The sequence below is a fragment of the Aspergillus piperis genome, assembly GCF_003184755.1.
Source record: "Aspergillus piperis CBS 112811 unplaced genomic scaffold BO85scaffold_1, whole genome shotgun sequence".
NCBI classification, from domain to species: Eukaryota; Fungi; Ascomycota; class Eurotiomycetes; order Eurotiales; family Aspergillaceae; genus Aspergillus; species Aspergillus piperis.
In genome coordinates, this window is record NW_020291591.1 from 562,406 (window position 1) to 579,085 (window position 16,680).

The 16,680-nt window shown below is 49.6% G+C and overlaps 3 protein-coding genes across 3 annotated transcripts; all 3 read right to left on the reverse strand.

Moving 5' to 3' along the window:
* Nucleotides 1-185: 185 nt before the first annotated feature.
* On the reverse strand, nucleotides 186-3,780 carry BO85DRAFT_5597 (C6 transcription factor). The gene is made up of 4 exons (XM_025665487.1): nucleotides 3,737-3,780; nucleotides 2,537-3,663; nucleotides 1,548-2,466; nucleotides 186-1,485 (listed from the first exon to the last, which is right to left on the reverse strand). Exons 2-4 carry the CDS (start codon nucleotides 3,481-3,483, stop codon nucleotides 448-450), a joined length of 2,904 nt encoding a protein of 967 aa, XP_025520618.1. The 5' UTR covers nucleotides 3,484-3,663; nucleotides 3,737-3,780; the 3' UTR covers nucleotides 186-447.
* An 8,956-nt stretch (nucleotides 3,781-12,736) lies between these two features.
* On the reverse strand, nucleotides 12,737-14,172 carry BO85DRAFT_409891 (60S ribosomal protein uL4; the record flags this gene model as incomplete). Its single annotated transcript, XM_025657454.1, has 4 exons — nucleotides 12,737-13,586; nucleotides 13,645-13,795; nucleotides 13,873-13,967; nucleotides 14,063-14,172. 4 exons carry the CDS (start codon nucleotides 14,170-14,172, stop codon nucleotides 12,824-12,826), a joined length of 1,119 nt encoding a protein of 372 aa, XP_025520619.1. The 3' UTR covers nucleotides 12,737-12,823.
* Nucleotides 14,173-14,686: 514 nt separating this feature from the next.
* BO85DRAFT_5690 (lytic polysaccharide monooxygenase AA11 family protein) lies at nucleotides 14,687-16,438 on the reverse strand. Its single transcript, XM_025665494.1, has 2 exons — nucleotides 16,394-16,438; nucleotides 14,687-16,187 (listed from the first exon to the last, which is right to left on the reverse strand). The coding sequence occupies exon 2, from the start codon at nucleotides 16,078-16,080 to the stop codon at nucleotides 14,863-14,865; it is 1,218 nt and encodes a 405-aa protein (XP_025520620.1). The 5' UTR covers nucleotides 16,081-16,187; nucleotides 16,394-16,438; the 3' UTR covers nucleotides 14,687-14,862.
* Between the last annotated feature and the right edge of the window lie 242 nt (nucleotides 16,439-16,680).

A 16,680-nucleotide genomic window follows, 5' to 3' on the forward strand; every position in this document is an offset into this window, starting at 1 on the left:
GGCATAAAATAACATAAGGGGGGAACTACTGTTTACTACCGTGGACTGATTGGGCGACTTCCTAATTTGGGCAGGCGAGCACGAGCTGATTCATGCGGTGTCAAAGTGGGACACTCGCCATGACTCGTCATTTACTACTAACTAGTATCTGGTAAGCTCTTTCGATGCTGAAACTGGTGCTTAACTTAGTTTGAAACTCACGACTCCTGCCGGAACGTCTAATATATCGACTCTACTATACAATCCATGTGCAACATCGTTACTCGTGTCATTTGTAAGAGCAGTAAGCCCACACACCATTGGGGCTACCGCAACATGTATTCAACAACAACTCAAGCCAAACAAGCCTCCCGGGTATAACCTGCTAAAACACAACTGCAACAGCTTTTGTATATCCGCTCATAATGCAAAAAAAAAGTTACATCCCAACAAGGGGTAGAAGAGCTATCAGCTCCTCTCTCTAATCCAAAGGACCGTCTCATCCGAGAAGGGAACGTCGCCCGCTCCCAGTGCGCCGAACAATTGCTCCCGGGGGAGACCGCCATACATTAGGTCTTCGTTCGTCGCCAAATCTGGCTGCTGCTGCACTCCTGCGCGCACCTGGCTATCCAGCGATGGGCCGTGCACGAAAAACGCCGCCTTCCGGTCGGAACCAGCCTGTTGCTGCAGACTTTCATTCATAGCTTCTAGACGCTTTTCTATTAACGTCGCCAGGGGCATGGCACCGCCCCAGAAGCGCGCCAGCTCTCGCACAGCCTCCAAGGCCCCACGGATCAGATTCACACTCTCCGGCAAATCAGTCATCAGTCCAGCCGCACTGAGGACATCTGTCGCTGACACAATCACGTATCCGAGGAAGGGGTTCAGAATGGTTCCTCGCGCCGTTCCCGGCTCCAGAACGATACGAGACGGCTCATAGTCTGCAGCACAACGCATGAGGGCGAGCGAGATCTGGAGAATCTCTACTGCATGGGTCCGCGTGGTGCGGATATGTCGCTCTATGATTTCCGCGCGGATGTTTTGGTATCGAGCATACCGATTCAGCGCCATCAGAGTTGCATGATAAAGTAGATGGATTGACATGAACGCATCCGCTTTCTTTGTTCGGATACTTCGTTCCATATTCACAGCCGAGAAGGTCAGATGATCGGGGAGCCGTGCGACCCATTCATCGACGCGTCCGGCGACCTTCACGTAGAATTCCTCGAAGAGCTGATTGTATGCCTCGGCTGGCACCAAGGACAATCGGAAAACGTGGTCGGATACGTCTCCCCAAAGTGACAAGATCTCAACTTGTAATGCCATAGCACTCAAACTGGCGTTATCATTCTCGGGCGATGCTGGTACTTGATTGAGGAAGCTTTGGAAATAGGGCACGGTGGTATATTCCTGCGCCTCGTATACTTCTTCCCGGCAAGGGAGTCTCAGATAAGCCGCTTGGGCGGAGATGAAAGTCGAGGAGGGCGTATAGAAACAAGTCATGCGCTAGCAGGATGATTAGTCGGAGCCTAATATATGAACAGCGGGAAATGTTTTGAGCTACTCACGTCCATGAGGTAAGCGACCCAAAAAGTCCGCCTGCGACACTCGATCAGCGCCTGGGGATGCAAGCCATATTCGCAGGGCCGGCTTTGGTCGACAATGACCCCACCCGACTCAACATTATACCGGAGTCCGCACACTGTCCGAACTGCCGACCCAATTGCATCCCAAGCTGGCACCAAGGAACCTATGGCGTAGTACCAAAGGCCGACGATGATGCGGCTTTGAGCAAGCTGCAGAGTCAGGGCGTGTCGACTGTGTTCAACGGCATACCGAGCCGTGCGTGAATACCTCTTGAGCGCCGTCACCTTGTCGGGCCGATCGGAAAATACCGCCCCGAGCGTCATCATCGAGTACAGCAGCATAGTATCATCTGAGGTCTTGGTATTGCACGACCGCAGCCACAAAAGAAACCGTTTCCGCGGGAACATGTAGTATAGGCGGTCGTTCACATGGGTGAAATAGCTCTCCACATAATGAACTGCGGCCTCTGGGTCTGCCTCGAACGGATCTGTATGCCAGTCGGATACGAGAGGGTCTTGAGGGTCCAGATCCTTCATCTCCATGAGGATGTCGGAGTAGTCATGAGACCCAAGCGAAACGTCATCGGCTAGACGTCTAGCAGTGTCCTCCACTCCAATGGATAGCCGACCATGACCCGGCATCCTGAGCCTGTACTGCTCGTGGTCCATTACACTATCTTGGGGGCCTTCCATGGCCGAGGGTGTCAACATCGATACTTCAGATCTCGGCGATTGAGAACTGGTGTTCGGGAGGGAGGCCGAACTCTCCGAAGCCCGGATCGCAGAGTACGGGGACTGGGATGCTGCGCCATAAGCATAGCTGCCAGGGGGGAGGCTCTCTCGTGGTTCGTATCGACTCGCAAGTTGTGTCGCCTTTAGGGCCGCACGATGGCCGCGGGGACTAGTGTCAAAACCAAGACAGGTTAGTCACTTTACCAAGGGTCGTCAAGGCACCATTGCCAAAGACTTACGCGCTTTCGAATCTGCATTCCCTCCCGGACTTCTGACATTGGTCGCATTTAGGAAGATTCGGTTGGCATTTGATTTTCTTTTCTCTGCAGGTTAAACAGGCCTGCGCGAGTCGCTTCCTCGGTTTGCCGGCTTTGGTGATCCCCCAATTTGCATTGACCGGAACTCCATCGATAATCTTGGGACAATGCGAACCGTCTGCGTATATGTAGCAGAGACCTTCGCCCTCCACATATCTCTCATCCACCACATGAGAACGCACATTGGATGTGTGAGAGGGGTTGTTTGTTGCTGCAGAATCGGGAGTCTCACTGGGAGAAAAGTCTCTGGTATACTCCTTTTCCGGAGAGTTGAAACCGTAGTACGGATACGATGCAGCTTGACTGGTTTGTACAGGAGATCCAGTATGAATAGGATGTAGCGGACCTTCACGTGCTAGGCCGGGTGTGGAGAGATGGGCTAGGGGTGGGAGACTCCTGGTATGTGAATGCGGGAGATTTTCTGGATAAGCCCGAGGGCTTTCGTGCAGGCTAGGTCGTGGTAAAGAGTCGCTCTGTCGGAACGGCGTCGGTGATGCTGTGCTGCCATTTGGGGGTGTATAGATGCCAAATCGGTGAGTTTGGTAGGGAGATGATGGACGGCTTGGATGGGCTGTGGGGGTCAACAACTGGCTAACTGGCGGAAGCTGTTCATTGGCCGTCTGCTGCTGGCCTGGAATCTTTGAGCGACCCAGGGATGTTTCTTCCAGCTCGCGACCTTCTGCTTGGTTGCGTTGATGTAGAAACGGAGCTGTCCCAAAAGGCAAGGGAGCGGAAGTGCGAGGGGGTGGAAGTTGGTACGGGTGGGATGCTGGCCCTGAAGGATCAGCTGGGCGATCAGACTGTCGCTGCGACGTGGAATCTATAGCAGGCGACATGTTGCTGAAGGAGCCCGCTGGGAAAGCAGACATTGTGGGTGACTATGGTGTCCAAAATTATTCGAGGGTAGCACCTAAATAATCCCGCCGGACAGCATCAGAATCCGCGACTCGGGTCCTGTGATAACGAGGCAGAGCCCCTACAGAAACGGCTTCTTGGCTTTGACCGGTGAATCCTCGTACTTCAGGAGAGGAGAAGTGTAGAAAGCGAGCCTACCAAGATGGGAAGGGGATTAGCAACCACGTCATCGTACTCGATGTTTTCCAAAAAGGCGTGTCAACCTACCAAATTGCCTCCAGCCGTTCAGATTTAAGGAGACACTACTGTCAGCAGGCCAGCAAAGAATACAATTTTGATGCTAATAAGAGAAAAACAAAGGTTGGTGTTGGAGCTTGTTTCTGGGTTCGCCGTTCGAGAAGCACGATTGCCCCTCCGTGAATAGTAGGTCGATCGCTGCCCGGCCGGGGAGGTGAGAACAGGAAGGGCTGGAGGGCTGAAGGGCTGAAACAGATGACACACTCGAAAATCGGCGTTCAAAGAATGGAGATTCTGCAATGACAGTATTAAGTCCGCATCAAGCGGGCTCACTTGCGAGTTACCCTGCACTGGTTGCGGGTAAATGGGGGAAGAACGAAGGTAAGCATCTAAAGGATGATACTCATGGCGCAAATGACCGTAACACGCTTGTAATTCGGGTCGACCTCGCCATTCCAAGACTGTATCGCTTCACAGGTCCAATGTTTGCCACAAAATGCATAGAACCATGCAGAAGAAGTAAAGTCTCCGTAATCTGCAATGCTGTTGGGTTCTCGCCAGACCAGATTCGCTGAGAGGGGATAGGTAGGTTTTGTGTGTACCAGACAACAAAACCGAGATGCGCAGCAGTCTCCGTTTCAGATGGGACAGGGAGAAGGATGGGGGCGGAAGAGTGCAATGGCAGGACCGTGGCAGGGCAGGGTTTTAGAGTCACGACAACACTAGCATGGAAACCAGGCTGTTTGTTGCTGAGCTGATAGTGCCCCAGGGGGTGCAGGTAGGCCAAGAATTATAAACAACTAACCAGCAGGCCCGGAATACAACCGCCCAAATTACAGATCTCTTGGGAGTGTAGTAGTAATATCAACTAAATCACCCTGCAAGAGCCGCTCCGAGGTAATTTGGTTGGTTCAGTGGATCAGTGGTCAGTGGTCAAGCTGGCCTGATGTTGGCCGAACAGCTCCTGCCACTAATGAGGAGTAGAAAGGGAAAAAATAATATTGGGCCCTGAGCTAGACAGCCAGTTTGCACCAAATGAGAGGGAAAAAAATAAGAATAAAAATAATAAAGCCTGATAGCGCGGGGCACTGGATAGGATGAGGATGGAGCAATTGTGGTTAAATAGCGCTGTTTGCTTAGTCGAGGCCAAGGTGGAAATGCCCCTGTCAGTTTTGGCCGGTGCTAAGGACTGTAGTAGTAAAGTAGAAGTAGTAGTAGGGTAGAAGGGCGGAGACGCCAGGTTCAAAGGAGGGACACGCTGGGATTAATTTAGAGCGGGGAGGATCGGGGATTTTTGAATAGTAATAAGAATCACGGTCCCTGGAATGAGTGGGAATCAAAGGGGGGCAGAAAGCAGAGAAAAGGAACGAGAGAACGAAGAAAGGGGATCAGGAGGAATAAGAGGGAGGAGTCGGTTGAGTAGGAGCGAGACAAAAAAGAGAGAAGTAGAAGTAGTAGTAGTAGTAGTAGAAGAAGAAGAAGAAGAAGAAGAAGAAGAGCAGAGAGGAGGATACAATCATCCAGTCAGTGCCTGGCCGTCTAGCTGAGGATCCTTTCAATCTGCCATCCAAGCTCAGCAAGTGAGCATATTTTAATGGAAAGGCAACTTATGACCGATCCAGATCAGGATGATCACACACACACAGAGAGAACGAAGCCTGATTCACAATTCCAGCCTGGTTTAGTCCAACGCTTGCCAGTCCACTTTTCGCAACAGTTCCGGTTTAACGGAGGCCCTCCCCAACCCACCCAATCAACCCGTACTATCTGGCATCTTAGATAGTCTAGATGCTCTGGATCGTGTTTACTTTATCCCAGAGTAGTATACACCCTACTATCGAACTATTCTTACTGCGGGCCGGAAGTCTCCTCCTCCCTCCGTCCCCTTCGGCATTCACTTTCAGTTGCATCCTCGGTTCAGCTTCGACCAGCTCCACTCCCAATGGAGACGCGAAAGCGTCCGTCCATCCATCGGGCAATTATTGATTACATCCAGTTTATTCACCTTTCCATAGATGGTACGTAGTTAGATAGATCCTCCCTGGCAGTGTGTCGACAGTCGTCATGGCCGGCCCGGGTATATCAAAAGGATACTGCCACCGGGCGCGGTTCATATTAGGTGCCGGCTGAGATCAAATCTACCGAGAGTCCTTCATTACTAGTTGATAATCTAGATTCATCATCATCATCATCATCATCATCGCCGCCTCCTTGTCCTCATCTCCAGCGTAATCATGCCATGAAGGAGCAAGGTGGCATTTAGACTTTGGAACGGGTCGGCATTAGATATCGTCAGACTCTCCGGCATCCTTTCTCAATCTGGTCTTTGGGAGGGTAGCTGTGGGTGGCAGGTTTTCTCTCCTTATTGACACTGGCCGGCTTTGAATCTGTTTTAATATGAGCATGATTAGGTTTTCCAACCCGACGCCCCGCAGGAGGATCCTCGTTGGTGTTCGGAACGATCCATTGCCAGCTCCAGCCGTTAGTCATGGGTAGGAGACGCTCATGCGACCACCGACCACGGGACAAGCACAATCTTTTCGGAACGGCATTTGCAATTAACCTTGTTTCGTTTGATCGGGACAATGCGTCTGTTCCTTCTTACTAAGTAACTATCATCATGGTGTGCAGCAACTTGCGAGGCTCATCACTACTTAGTCGTCCGTTCCCATACTCGGAGTACAAGAGAAAGCCAGCGCGGAAAGACTGGATTTTGGGCCCTATGGAAGCTGCCAACCCCCGACATAGTGCACACTTGGCAGGTCATCGCCCTAATTAGGGGGGCCGGTAAGAGGAGAGAAAGAGAGGAGGTGGTAGGCAATGGTTAATCAATTACCATAGTAAAAACAAAAAACAAAAAACAAAAAACAAAAAGAGGACAAATAAAATAAAATGAAAATCAATTAAAAATTCAAAACAGAAAGTGAGAAAAAGAAAAAGATCCGCACATGAAGGAAAGAGCCAGGCTGGCAACAAGAAACAAATCCCCCGTCCGAGAGGGCCACTGGATATGCCGACTTGTTTCGGCCGGACTGACCAAACTCGGACGAACAACCTCATCAGTGTGTTCAGGAGAGAGACCACTACAGACTCCCACATCCAGCCAGGGTGAGCAAGCACTGCGACTCCCCCGAGGGCTCAAAATCCACCAGCTTATCGTTTGGCTAGTGGCCAGTACGGAAACCTCCGTAGTCCGTCCTTACGCGAGTGGAGCATTGACTCCAAGCCGGGAAAAAGATGAGAAGCAACGCCCAGGGGAGGGTGCAAGGAACAGCCTCCCAAGTTCGCAGCAGTCCCTCAGCCCATCGAGGATCGCGAGCCTGTCATTCGTGGGGACTAGCGAACCAAGTGGACTGGGCGTATCCGGAAAACGGACAGATGAGGGTCTGCGAGCCGGAGGGCCACGGTTTTTCATTTTTCTGACCTGAGTAGTGAGTCTTTCTTTCTTTCTTTCTTTCTTTCTTTTTGGTTTAATTTGATTGAATTTTTATTTTCTTATGTTTTTCTTTTCTATTCCGTGTTAGTCTTGTCACTGGGGTGGCTAATATCGATGCGTTTGGCTGGGTAGGCTGCTTTGATGCTGTTGCTGACTGGGATTTTGAGTTTGGTGTCTCCTGTAACGGTTTGTGGCCCGCCGGGAACAACGCCCGTTTGGTCCAAGGAGGGATGTCGGATTTGTCTCATCTTCGGGCGATCCGATCTGCACCGTCAAGTGTGTAGCAGACAGCTTGACGGTCCAGCCTCGACTGACTGGATAGCAATTTTTATTCGCGGAAAACCCTATCCCGAAGGCCATGGGGAATGTTGACGAGTCATTTGCTTCCCGTATCTCAAGAGATGTATTGCAGACTTTCTGTCATCTTCAGCATCGACAACACCCAGCCAGGAACATGGATGGCCTCTTGAAAAGCCAATCCCACCCCTCCAACAGTGGGCCGGAGGCTCTCACCCTACGGCCGTGCTAAGCAAAGTCTAAAGTACTATCATACGATCTCACCCACCGATCCCACAGTTGGCGCCAACCGGAAATGAAGTAAGAAGGAGGGGGGTAAAACAAATTTAATCAATTGAGAAATCACGGGCAATAATCTAAACGGGTTGCCTTGAGATTGCCTACTCCAAATACTGACACCCTACTCATTCATATGCCGAACGCCCAGTGCTGGAGAAACCCGCGGCATCACCCACCGATTGGTGCGATTAGATCAGATCTGTGTTTTCCCGAACATAACCCGAGATTGGGCGGGCTTGCCGGGCGTTCCAGCATTCCGATGCAAGTAAAAACTTGCTAGGGCCTTCTCATCCCTCAAGGATGATACTATGGACGAAGTAACTCGCGAGTCGCAACAGATGGGATGTGGACGGGAGACTTCCCCTCCCCACGACGCATTTCATATTGGTTCCCTTAAAGGATGACAGCAACCGTGCTCTCGCCCTGACCTCCCGCCTAATATATGAGATACTAAGGAGGGAACACGGCCTATGCCTTTCCCGCACCTAGTTTGAGCGGAGTTTAAGTGGACATTGTTGCCCTCCGTCCCCGTCGGAACCACTCCTTCGCGCTGCTAGTAGCGGAATAACGGACGGAAATATAGCCATAAGGCAGAGGGCACGGTAGTTTGCCCCGACAGGGTGGTGGTTATCATCGGAGAGCACACAATTACCCAACAGTAGTCTGTTAAGATATACTGTGGTTTACTGGTTTGGTCTGTGGGCTAAATAACCGACTCCAACGTCCTGCACCCTAAAGTTCTAGTGTCTCACCGGCATCCTTCGGCACCAGGATCTGCCACATCTGTAATGCCAATCTCCGCCGTCACATTCGCCACGGCCATCTTGCCCGTACACCCAACAACGACGGGGGAAGGGAGAGGAGGAGAGGGGCACTAGGGCTAAACAAGGACCAGTCCAGAGGGACGGAGGATGCTCTCTGTTCAGCGACCGGCCGTAATGGTCGGAGTCCATATCCGGAACCCCCTGGGTCTTCTCCGATAGGATCAACTAGCGCCGGAGGGGGTGAGACAGTGTGCTTGTGTCGTTGCATATTGGTGTCTCAAGACCGAATAAATATCGCATCAATTACATTCAGCAATTGTGTCCGTCCGTCGATCAATCCTTTTTGGCAGGCAAACTATGCAATGTGAGGTTGCATTATTCGATTCATTATCAACTAATAATAACACCGAACCAGACAGATACTAGTCTAACTACTTAGAATTTAGATACTACTACTTACTCCAACTTCGCAGGCGCCATCTCCGGCCGAAGACATATCCACTCCCCCCGACAAAACCCGTCCGTCGATCCCACTCCCTCCTCCCCTCCCCATTCATCCATCATCATTACCACTTAGTATGCAAAACACCCCGGCAGCGACGCAACCGCTACGCTAATAGTAGGCGAGCAGTGCGAGCTGCATCACAGGTACGTACACCCGACATATGCTATTGATATTGCCACCCCGACCATCACATCACGGGCTGCAGGCGACGGTTTTAGCCCAAAAGCTTGTTGTAGCCGCGGCGCCAAAGTAGGATGAGGTGGGGGTCGTTGAGGATCAATAGTCCATGGTAGCGTGTCGGTCGTCCTGAATCATGAAGGCTCGCTTGCTCAATCACTCCGGAAGTTAAACCGAATCGGTCGACAAGGTGTGAGTTTCAAGTTATGCTGACTGGGAAATCCCACGAACTACGGGCCCTTGAAAGTTGGCCAAAGGTAAAATCTGAGAAATAAAAGATGAAGGGTTAGAAAAAAAAAAAAAAAAGGGTCGACCACCTCGGCTATCAGAGGAAGCATGGACCGGGAGAAGCTAAGATACTATCCACGCCATCCATCATCCCTGAGAGATCATGACACAAAGTACGAAGTACATGGTGTACTGTGCTCGGCCGGAAGTGCTAAAGTTAGGTTCTCTTCCGGGGATACTACTCAATCGAATGATAAATGAAGGGAAAAGTTCGGAAGGTCGTCCCTGAACTACACTCAACCGAGTATATTGAAGCGATTTTTATCCCTCAGGTGTGTATCTACCTACAAGAACTTAGAAAGGCAATATAAGCGCACCACAGGAATGATAATATTGCCCCGATACTACGTTATAATATAAAATAATATAATAAGAGCCATAATAAGAAACCTAAGCCTACACTAATTATCCGGAAGTCCCGCAATACATTTATACCAACTATATACAAACAACCCCAATTAGCATGTGAAAGTCAATTCCATCCTTCAAGCTAATATAAACATGAAAAAAATGGACTAAAGATATAATAACCCCCTCGTATCCCCTGAGCTTCCCCCCTTCTACGAGAACGAAAGAGCCTTCTACGAGAACGAAAAAGAAGAATAAGAAGAAGAAAGAGTAAGAGAAACAAAAGTGTGGACCGAACCGAACCACTAACATACGTAACAGAGGGGCTTGGCACGCACCTCCCCCCCCGGTCAAAAAAATGAGTGCTGAAAATCGCGGAAAAGCCGAGCGGGATTCAAATCAAACAAGCAAGCAAGCTTGTGAAACACACACATACCCATATGACTTGACACTCACTCGCTTACTCATATTTACCTCGCAACTCACACCATAAGTAGATAGATAGATAGATACTACTACCTAATACTTACTATATACGTAGTGAAAAGTGGAAAGTGGAGAGAGAGAGAGAGAGAGAGGGTCACCGCGGGCCCCGAGGAAAAGAAAGTTGACTGAACTTTTTTTTTTCCTTATTTGCCGGTATCAGGTCAAATGCCGATGAGTCTTTTTTTTTTTTTTTTTTCTTCTTCTTTTCTTCTTTGTTTTGTTTTGTGTTTGATGATCCTTATCGGTTTTTGGTTCTTCATCCGTTGCCTAGTATGTATTGAACTATGTCATAGAGTCATAAATGTGGGCTCTTTCTCTTTGTTTGATCGGCTTTGTATTCCTCTATAATTTTTTTCTAATTTTTTTTTTCCCTTCTCATTTTCATAAAAAAAAATATTGCGTGTCAGTTCGATCTGCAGTTTCAGGTATCATTTTTCTACCGTAGTACGTACCTAAGTAGTATGTACGCGACCGAGGGGTGTGGATATGGACAGATATCTAGACCCCGTCATGATGATATGTTCATATATATATTCATAATTATTAGTACTTACGTACTTGAGTTATGTCCTTCACTAATGAAATAATGCCTAACTACTACTACTACCACCACTACTATTAGATTGTCAATATCGACCAAATCACGCCTTACAATAACCCTCCAAATTATAACAATGATATTATTATTACAAGCACTACTAATAACCAGGATAGTATATTAGATAACTTAGTAATAAGCACAGCACTTGTAAGTTCATTTCGGATCTAACCGGGCTCATCTATCCATCCATCCCATCCCATCCCACCAGAAGTAAACCAAACCAACACTAGGATAGATACAGTACTAGTTAATTGTCGCCCCAGATAAATTCCGACCTCCGACCAAAAGCAAAAGCAAAAAGGCACACACACACCACCGACGGACCAACGGAGTAGTCAGAAGGAAGGCAAGGAAGGCAAGGAAGATGAATTTCGCCCTCCCCCCTGTCGAACAAAAGCACGAGACTAACCCTTCTGCGCAAATGCACATACGAGATATGATTTGTTGGGAGGTAATGAAGTTGCAGTAGTTTGTAGTTACTAGTTGAGAGGGAGGATCTAAGGCATTGACTTCGTAACTTACTAAAAGTGCGTTAGTTAGTTCGGGTAGTAGTTGCGACCAGTGTTAGTTTTCCTCTGTGTAAAGTTGGGGATAACAAAGGAAGATAATTTATTGGTATCTTGAGGAGCCTGGGTAATTTGGATAAACTATTACCCTATTGCTGGGGTTGAGGGTAGTATTGAATGCTCTACTATATATATTTATTGTACGTGAGTATGTAAACTTAAGTAGTTGTTGTTGTGTGTGCATTGTAGTGGTAGTGGTACACGGATAGTTAAACTACGGTATCATCATAATGCCCATTATACCTAACAACTACCACCTGGCATGTCCTACTAATAGGGGTGATGGTTAGTAATACCTAACTACTAAAAGTAAACCCACCATGAGGAATTGTCACGGGTGGCATGATGCTGCTGCTTCTGCTCCATCGGTTTCAAAATAATATATATAAACTTTGGACTGTCTTGTATTTGACTTTCTACTAATATAGCTTAGTAGTAATTGATTGATGCAGGCTACAGCAAAACATAGCCACCTTAGTTAAGCAGAACTACTACTAACTAACTAACTAACTTTTTTAAAAGGTCCGTGTCCGTTCGTCTAGACAGCAGTTGCAGTCAGTAAGTAATGTGGGTATTTTTATATATCCCGATGCAAGTCCCGAACCGACAGCTAGTACTATTGACTACTTACGTATTGTTTAGTCGCTTGATGTCACTGGTTAGCGATATCTTCGGATGGAAGTGTAGTATAGTAAAGAGAGTTAGTAATTGGTTGGATACTAGGTACTACCGTGTTGATATTGGTTTAGTAAAGGTAACTAACCCACTGGTAACTGTTCAGTTGTGGTTCACATTATCATGTGAAAGTACCTCCCAGCTGTACCAAATCAAATATGTATCTCACCCCTGTACTCAGCATAAAACAAACAAGATTCAATCCTCGGGTCAATTCGGCGATAATAACTAGGGAATCAAGTAGTGTGGCATAGGTGTTCATATGTTTGCTTGTTTGTGATTGAGTTGGGCTGGTCATCCTGGGTTATAGCAGGGGTAGGTATAGATGGTAAGCTGGGTTGGAGATTATGTACTGTTGGTTGATTAGAGCTATACTCTGTAGTGCAGAGTGGCTGGTTTAGTGGTACAGATTGGGTGGTGTATCAAATGCAATGCTGTTATTCTTCTGTTGAAGCATTGGAGTGTAATGATAGATGGTGGGTTGGAAGTGATACCGACCACATCAATGTAGTCGATTCTTTAATCTCAAAACATGTCAGGTGTACAAGCACTACGTCAGAAGCATCTACTGGAAAGCTACTGAAAAAAACTACTAATTCATTATGGGTATTGCGAACCTGTTCATTGGTGCTACCTTTTAAACCGAAAACAATCTCATATCATACCTTCCCAGCGTGAAACCCCGGACCTCTAACTTACGCCTCGTAGAGGGTGTTGAGGAAGTCCTTGGAAGCGCGCTCGGGCTTAGCAGACTCAACGGTCTGCTGGCCGAGCTTCTCCTTGGAGAAAGCAGCAGCGTAAGGGTTGAGACGGAGCATGACCTGCTTGTTGCGGAGAGGGTTCTTCTTCTGGATGTTGGTGCGCTTGGTGCGAGCCTCACCCTTGGGGGCGCGGAGGACGGACTGGATCTCAGAAGAGTTGATGAGACGGGCCAGGTCGGCGTTGGCAACAACGTTCTGGGGAAGGAGGTAGTCCTTCTTGAGGGCGGAGGCGGTGGTGGTGGTGCCGTAGACCTTGTCGAGGGCCTCAAAAGCAGCGGAGGACCAGACGATGAAGCGACCGAGGTGACCACCGGGGGCGAGCTGGAGGAGGTTGAGGGAGAAGACGGAGGAGGTCTCAACACCGGGGATGTTGCGGAAGGCACGGACAAGGTCCTTGCCATCAACCTCGGGGTTGTAGACAACCAGAGGACCGCGGCGCTGGCGGAAGCGGCGGTTCCTCAGCTTACCCTTACCGGCACGCATCTTGCGGGACTTCTGGACCTTGACGAGGTCGGCACCGGCACCGACGGCCTGGAGGAGGGCAACGGCGGCCTTGGTCTTGGTAACAGCGGAGTTCTCGAAGGTCTTGGAGTCAACGACCAGAGGGACCTCAGGAACGTTGGCAACGCGGTGACCGCGAGCGAACAGAAGAGAAGGAACGGAAGAAGCAGCGAGGGCAGAGGCAGTAGCGAAACGTCTAAATAACACCCATTAGTTCCTCTCCTTCTGCCTCATCGGTCGGAATCTCATCATACCTCTGGCCAACGTTGACCTTCTGGTGCCACTTGCGCCAGACCTTGGTAGGGGCGAACATACGACCGGAACGGCACTGGTTACCGAAAGCGGCCTGACCGGCACGGTGAGTACCACCACCGGAGACACGGGGGATACGAGCGACAGCGCGACCTGAAGTTATTCACATCCATCAGTCATCCCGATTCTCCTGCAATTTCTTGGCAATTCCTTCAGATTTGTGCACATACCGGTACCCCAGGACTCAGCAGAGGTCTGTTCACCAGCCTTCTCGCTCACAGCGTAGGGCTGTCTCTTGTTCTTGGCCATACCGGTGTGCACCTGCCTGTAAATCGAAATCCGTCAGCCATCGAATTTCCTCCGCATTCTCATTCGTTCTCCCAGCGAGTCGATTTTTCGTCGTAAAAGGCTGAAACATACTGGACAACATCAAGACGGATGGGGGAGGCGAAAACAGCCGGGAGGGGGTAGGTAGCCCCCGTGGGCTTGCCATCAGCGCCGGCGATGGTGACGGTAGGACGAGACGCCATTTTTGTCGACGGTAGGGTGGTCGTTGTCGTCGTTCGAGGTTGGAGATCGAGCATCTCAAGATGAGCGCGCAAATTTTCGCTTAGTCTCACCCGCCCGTCGTGGGTGCGGCAAAGCCCTAGCCCTGTTGCCGTTTTGGGTGGATGTTGATGCCTGAGGCGGAACTGATCTTATCGATATGGGGAACCGCGGTTATACCTTATGTGCTTGGATCTACCCTTCATACATGCAATTTCTCCTTGTCTTTTTGGAATCAATATAGTCTCGCGGAGAATTTTGAGAGCGATACACAAAACACTACCAACTACATCATAACATTATCTAGTATGACTTAATTGGAATTTCAATTTTCATTGATGTCAAGTCTAGCCATACAAAGTCCTGTCTGTAACAATATCGCCACAAGAGATCAGCTGACGCCCAGAACACTATCTATGCAATTACACTCTACAAGTCTACAATTATGATTAATGAACAAAGAAAAAAAAAATACTACTGTGTAAAGCGGAAAAGAAATCGTTGGCCAACGTTAATTTCATTTGGGATCCTCTCTACTGAAAATGCAAATGGTACAAGAAGGTAAACAGGAAATCTCAAAAGGGTCCGAGCACTACGCCTTGTGCAAGGAAACGAATGTAAGTCTCGATCGGTATGGGCTAGCCACCCGGATCACATTTTCAATCAATCCACGTTTAAGCGTGCACATGTCCACCGTGAGCGTGGCGTCTGGCGCGGCCCTCCCTAACGGTACGGGGCTTCAACTTGATGGCAGAAATGGCCAAGTTGGAGCTTTGTCCAGCAGTGCACTGGGTACCAGCAGCCACATTCTGAGCAGGGGTCCACTGGCCGTTGGCGCAGCGCTGGAAAGAGGAGCCATTGATGCAGTTCCATTGGCCCTCCACACTGCAAGATCCAGAGAGCGCACCGGAGCTGGAGCTGGAGCTTGCGCTGGAGCTGGAGCTGGGTTGAGGGCTGGAGACAGAGTTGGAGCCAGCACCAGAGCTGGAGCCGCTGCTGCCAGAGCTGGGTGCAGGAGTGTTCGCAACCGCAGGAGCAGTGTAGGTGGCGGCTGGGGCAGAAGTAACAACAGCAGCGGCCGAAGAGCTGGCGGAGCCAGAGCCGGAACCAGAGCTGGAGCCAGATCCAGAGTTGGAGCCAGAGCTGCTGTCACCAGCGGCAGCAAAAGTGGGAGTACCGGTACAGGCGGCGGCACCAGCGGAAGCCAGGTTGCTAGGCTCGCCGTTGTATTGGATGTCGTCACCGGGCTGCGGGAATCGGATGTCGACACCTTCGGAGGTGGTGCAGCCGTTGACGTTGGCGACAAACATGGGAGGGAAGGTGGAAGAGCGCTTCTCAACATCGCGCTTTTCCTCAACATCGGACCGCTTAGAAGAAGAAGCGCTCTGGACCTCGAGGGGTGCACAGTTCATGTACATCTCACGGTTTCCAATGCGGTTGAACCAAGTCCAGGCGAGCGTGTACTTGCCGGGGCTAATGCCTTCCGGAATGGTGTAGTTGAACTTGGTAGGATCGGCCATGGAAGCACCACCGGAAAGGTTTCCGTCCACGTTGGCGGGGCAGCCACCCTCGATAGACTTGATGACCATCCATTCGGAGTCCTTGGTCGGCTGCAGATCGGTGGTCAGACTGACTTGGCAGGAGCCACCACCATGGGTGGCGGAACCCTCAAAGGTCAAAGGCATGCTCTCCCCGATCTGGGCGGTATTCCACTCGCTGACCTCGTAGGTGTTGGAGCGCAGCTTGCAAGGAAAATCACTGCCATCGGCTGCCAGAGGCGAGTTGTTGAGAGTATCCTTTCCATAGGGAATGGGCTCAGTCATGATCATGTGTGCTTCGACGGCCGAAATGCCCAAAAGAGCAGCTGCCGTAAGGATCGACTTGGAGAACATGGTGAAGGAGCGTCGTTTTTGTTTTGCACTATTCGACAGCTAAAGGAGTGTTTGAATTTCTGACCGTACCAGACGAGACAGAACAGATGGTTGCGTTGAGCAAAAGTCTAGTGCAGATGGATTAGCTATGAAGGAGAGAAATGAAGGGAAAGGATGAAGTTGTAGGTTTATATTGAGATCATGCATGATTCGTTGGTAAGAGGCATAGGAGCAACAGACGGTGATACCCGTATAGTTGAAGCAGTATATGGCCAAGGATGTGTAGAAGGGCACAAGGTTATGGTAGACAATGAAAATGTACCCGGGAAAGTACCAGGATAAGACGAGATGACAATACCTTTGTAGAACCAAATCAAAGGTGAGCTTGTCCCAAAGTTGACTTTGTCTAGTCGAAACAGGCCTTTGTCACGAGAGTGTGATACCACTGGACAAGGATAGCTTCAATTCTTAGGAAGTAGAAGGGAAGGTCGGAGTTTGCCGCAGGCACACAACGAAGATTTGAATGAAATCAAAAGGAGTGTCGAAAGAAAGCAGGACTAGCCTGGTAATATTAGGACTGTCGAACAGTGTAGAACGAAGAAAGGACTGAACGCTCCAGCG

Coding starts and splice junctions, on each gene's coding strand:
- BO85DRAFT_5597 (XM_025665487.1), bottom strand. CDS start 3,483: ATGTCTGCTTTCCCAGCGGGCTCCTTCAGCAACATGTCGCCTGCTATA. Junction 2,467..2,536: donor GAATGCAGATTCGAAAGCGC/GTAAGTCTTTGG, acceptor TTTTGACACTAG/TCCCCGCGGCCATCGTGCGG. Junction 1,486..1,547: donor GGGTCGCTTACCTCATGGAC/GTGAGTAGCTCA, acceptor TCATCCTGCTAG/CGCATGACTTGTTTCTATAC.
- BO85DRAFT_5690 (XM_025665494.1), bottom strand. CDS start 16,080: ATGTTCTCCAAGTCGATCCTTACGGCAGCTGCTCTTTTGGGCATTTCG.